Here is a 5,305-nt window from a genome sequence, read left to right as displayed (position 1 = left end):
GAAAGTTTGCTAAAGCCCAGGTTTTGGACAAAACTTGTGGACATTCAAGTTGGACAAATGTCCCTGCCACATCAAGTTGTGGATAAGGGTTAGTGGACAAAAGTCTTTTGTATGCAAATGAAAAATCAAAGGAAAGAATGCGAACTGTGGAACCCATGGCCTCCACCAGTAACTAGCTACATGATGCAACATGAGCCAGATTAAGGTTTTTACATTGATAGCTACAGAAGAAGGCATGAATCAAAATGGAATTGTCAGGGTGGCTCGGAATGTGAGGCCCTATTGAAGTAAACAGGTCAGTTGGGATGGTCCAGAAACCTCGCTGAAACAATTGCTAAATTCATGTGCATTCTATGAATAGCTTGAACGCATGTGCAACAATGAGCCCGAGATCAAGCAGCCTAGGTTAGGCCATATAACCGCAGCACACGGTGTACAACACACTTGCCCATTACTCCAAATCCTCCTAAAATCTTTGTTTTACTTCAGGCAAAAACCTACACACGAATTAACATATTAACGTACTCTTTGCTGACACAGCTTTCCCAGGAACACATACACTTTTTTAATGAATGACTCATCATGCCACATTTGGAGTTTTGCCTTCTTTAATAATCTCAACCTGATTAACCAATCCATTGCCTAGGGCGCGGGACGGACACAACGGCCTCCATTCCCAGCAGCATATTAATCTAGTCAGTTTAGCTACTTGCCTAACGCGGCGTAGGTGCACCCAGCCCTGCCTATAGCGGCGCCCTGTCTTCAAAGAAGGCCGCCACCACAGCAGGGCGGATTTGCAAATCTATGGCCCCCGTTAACTACCCTCCCCCTCTTCCGGTATAACACTCTACGAGGCCGCACTTCGGGCCACAGTACGTCACCACGCACAGCGTCGCGTGGGAGGCGGAAACCGGGCTGCCGCTGATTCAGCCCAGTGCCCCGGGGTACACAAACCGCACCCAGACCTTCCCTGCCAGCCTTTACCGTGAGCTGCCTGCATATTCCAATCGACAAATACATCCGATTTGCAAATGGGACTTACAAAAGGGAGCGTTGTGCTTTTAGAAAGAGGCCAACCATCGGGCTCAAGTGAGCAGCTTCCTTCGAAAAGCGCAATACAGGAAAAGGAGCTTCTTCTGTCGCCTCACAAGAGACGACTGTGCTACGCCCCCTAAAGCCGAGCACCCGTTGCTTTGCCTCTCTCTCGGCCAGTCGTGTCATTTTACATTGTGAGCCGCCATACATTACTAGAGTCTACGCATGTAGATATACTGAGATCAGCAGCCTAGACAATGTATCGGCCGAGGATGCTTAGTAATGTACACGCCCAGTTTGTAAAGTGGTCGACTATGTGAAACAAAATAACCCCAGTCGTGCATTCAGATAACATGTTGCTTAACCCCCTTTAAGAAATATACACATACTATACGTATCCCTACAACAAGAATACATATTATAAACAGCACATCAACATGCAGAGTAAAATACTGGCTGCGACCTGTTTCGTTACATACCAGTTGCAAACGTGTTGCTTTCGCACTACATTTAAACGTTCGCCCCAGTGTGCCCTGGTTTGACTCGTCCAATTCAAGCTTACGCGAAATAAATAGACAAGGCCGAAGTTTTTTTGTAAAAAAAAATGCCATTTGTATTAAAAATTCTTTTAAACATAGACGACTTTAAAACCATGTATGGCATTAAAAATAACACGTGTTAGTAGTTCCAAGGTACATCACAACATTAAACTCTTTGTATTTGCTGGCTGGAGGAATCTCACAACAGGGAAGCAAGAGAAGCTACACGCCTGTTAAGTTGAATTAAATGACCCCGAAAAACTTGCAAGACACGGAAATTACACTTAAAAGGCTCAACTGTTAAGAACGAAATAGCTTCCGAGGACAATAGGCCCATTTGTCCTAACATGTCCCGTGTAATTACTGAAAGGAAACTATTAAGTAGTTGTGGAGTTACAGATAATGGGATTTTCTGGCGCTTTCACAGGTTGGCACCGGCTGGAACAGCTGAGCTTTGAAGGCACTCTTTTGAACACAGGGGTGCTGTTGGGCCCCGCGTCCCGATTGGAAAGTGTTTTCACTGCACTTTACAGGGCTAGCCACCAACATCACGTTTAGCCAGCAAATACAACTGTGCGGATCAGGAACATGTATTCACAGCTGATACAAAAATACTACCTATGTGTTTCCAAACTCCCGATACAGCAGGTAAACAAAATAGAAAATGATTTCTCAGGATGACTACAGGGTCCACTTTGGGCTCTGTTTTCACTGTTGGCAATCAGTGTTCGTATGACCCTGGTTCATATGTGCAATACTTGAGATTGGATACATTGTATCAACATTCCAACTTTGCATATTAAGACGGCGGTGGGATGAGTTGTTGAAATGTGGTCACTCGGTTTTACTGCACGCATCTATGAAGACACCCATCCGGCATTGTCCCGAGAACATCCCATGCCTGCTCCGCTGCTCCAGCCCACCAACCACTGGTTATTTCTCTGTGCATGTTTTCTCCATTCTCTTCTGCTTTGCCGAACTTTTCTCATTATCCGATGCAAGTCAGGAAATGCAACACAAAGATCTGGGAAAATGCACGTGCCGATCGCCACATTCCAGACAATGGTACCAAACACACACACACATCATCGGTGGCATTGGTGAGCTGCAACGGGTACGTATCCCTGTTATGCAAAGTTGTTTCCAATCATAACCCATGTAAGGTAGTGCATTGTAAACCTGTGTCGCCTTCAGAGGATGACACACGACGAGCAGCACTGATTGCCCCCATTGGGCTGGGAGGCATAGTTCATCTGCCGGACAATCTCGGCAAAGAGTTCATCCACCGAGGTCTTATTTTTGGCCGAAGTTTCCAAGAAAGGGCAGTTCCACTCGTCTGCTAGAGCTTTTCCTTCCCCATAAGAGACCTCCCTCTCGCCCTCCAGGTCCACCTTGTTGCCCACAAGGATCATGGGCACCTTTTCGCAGCGTTTCACCCGGATGATTTGGTCTCGCATGGGCTTGATATCCTGGAAGCTCTGCTGGTTCACCAGGCTGTAAACCAATATAAATCCCTGTCCGTTTTTGATGTACAAGTCTCTCATGGAGGCGAACTGCTCCGTGCCGGCGGTGTCCAGGATCTCGAGCACAGAAGGCGAGGAGTCCACCTCGATTTCCTTTCGGTAGAAGTCTTCGATCGTCGGGTCATATTTCTCTATGAAGGAGCCTGTCACAAACTGCACGGTCAGTGCGGATTTCCCCACTCCGCCCGAGCCGAGTACGACCACTTTGTACTCCCTCATGGCTGCGAGCAGCTCGCCCTCTTCTCCCCGGTAACCGGAGGCTGCAGACCCGCCGCAGGCTCAGATCACCGGTAAAGTTCCGCACGCTCAGGAACGCTGGGATTCCAAACTGCGCCCCTCGCTCAGTGCATGCGCAGGCAGGGTGCAGCCACGGTCGTGCCCCGGCAACAGAAGAAGTGTGCTCTGTGACTTGTGCAGTTCACATAGCCTTCCATACCTTCCTTGTTAGCTGCAGCCCACACTGTACTTATCTCAAATTACACTCCAGCTCCGGCGCTGATTGGTCGAGCTAGTCTGCCGCTTGCAGCTGGCACCCTGCTATCCTCTCGCCGATTGGCTCTATCTTGCTGTCACACAGGGCTGGTTTATTGGTTACACATCTCCTATTTATGATTGGTTATTTATATGGAGAAAACGATTGGGCGAGGCGCATTCTCCTATTCATTTAATTGTACCCTACTGATATTAAAGTGGTTGTCACTGATAACGCTTACCGTCACTCCTCTCCTAACCTTCAACTAATGTTATTTATTGCATCTACCAGACACTCTTGAGCGAAAGAGCAGAACGAGGTTAACAGACCAGAGGCAGCGTGTTCTGATGTCTTGTTTTTCAGTCCACGCAGTTTGGGCTTCTTATTTTTTGCGGTTTCTGCTCCCGTCTTTTTCGCGTTTTACTTGGGCGTGCGGAATGCGGTAACTCCCAGCTCTTTCTAGTGTGTAGTGTGTCCGTCTATTTATAGTAGTGACACGGAGACCACCTATCATTTCTTAACGTTCTGCTGCATTCGGTGACCTCAGAAGCTCGTCGCTATCTAATTAAAGCCTCGCGCACATACCCCGGGCTACTTCGAGCTACTTAAAAAGCTCCCTACTATTTCTACCCACTGGGCGGGGACACTTTTCTTCTGGTGTGGTTTGAATTCCAGCATCGTGAGAAATGAATGCAAATGGGTTCTTTGTAAGTCTTCCACGGTTGCACCCTACACGTTGCGCTACATTAGGCCCATGTGTATTCTGCCTGCACCAGAACATTACGGTTTTTTTTACTCATAGAAAAACTGCCAATTCCCCACAAATTACTTAGCGCCATAAACAACATGGCGCAAAGTGCCTTTGCGGCGCACAAATCATTCTATGAATTAGGCCTCTGAACTCTTATAGTCTACGCAATTGATTTCTGTTTTTTTAAAAAAAAAACGTTATGAAAGTGTTCAGAGCTACCCATTCAAGACCATTTTGTCAATAACACTACTGACGTAAGTGTAAACCTGGCCTTCCCAACCTACTTGCACTTGAAATCAAACGTTACAGTACCTTATGTGCACACGCAGGAACCACGTGATGAGTTGAGATGCTCCATTCAGACTTTTACAGCCAACACGTTTTGGTGTCTGTTGGATAGGATTACAGCTTGAGACATGGTTAAGATTCCTTGGGGTTGAATGAGTGTCCTTTCCTATTTCCAGCTATCTAGCATGATACATGGCTCATTAAATATTTGCATTCCACAAACCTCCCACCGTTCCAGAGGAATGGGGTCTTTGATAGCTGGCCCTAACCTCAGTGGAGTTTCTCAAAAAGCCTGCTCACATGGACGATTATTTGAGTACAGAAAGCACTTGCGTAATCTGAGGCCTTCCATCCAATCAAGACTGTACCATTACTGAACATGGGCTTGGGCTTGCTTTCCGGCGTCAAGATGGAAACACATTCTAGCGAAAAGTTGACACAGTACTTAGTTTGAGAAAATGTCCATTTCACATGCCGCGCTGCTGGCGGGCCAGGTACTGGCAGAACCTGGGTACAACGGGGTAAATGTACTTAGATATACAACTACTCTATGCAAACGAGCAGCACTACACCAGGTAACTCACAGGGCAGAGTCATAGAACAGAGCTTGCCAATCTTTTTGAGTTATGCAAAATGTTAGTGTTGATGTCACTTACTGACCTAACGAGTCATTTCAAACGTGTTTTACTTTCAGTGA

At 46.7% G+C, this 5,305-nt stretch overlaps 1 protein-coding gene across 1 annotated transcript; it reads right to left on the bottom strand.

Annotated features, from left to right (window-relative positions):
* Window positions 1-590: 590 nt before the first annotated feature.
* On the bottom strand, window positions 591-3,565 carry RAP2B (RAP2B, member of RAS oncogene family). The gene has a single exon (XM_069618406.1). It carries the CDS (start codon window positions 3,314-3,316, stop codon window positions 2,765-2,767), a length of 552 nt encoding a protein of 183 aa, XP_069474507.1. The 5' UTR covers window positions 3,317-3,565; the 3' UTR covers window positions 591-2,764.
* Window positions 3,566-5,305: the final 1,740 nt, after the last annotated feature.

Source organism: Ambystoma mexicanum, chromosome 10 (assembly GCF_040938575.1).
Source record: "Ambystoma mexicanum isolate Mex_15411 chromosome 10, UKY_AmexF1_1, whole genome shotgun sequence".
In the NCBI taxonomy this organism is placed as follows: Eukaryota; Metazoa; Chordata; class Amphibia; order Caudata; family Ambystomatidae; genus Ambystoma; species Ambystoma mexicanum.
The sequence above is the reverse complement of the archived record's forward strand: the minus strand, read 5'-3'. Positions and strand labels throughout refer to the sequence as shown.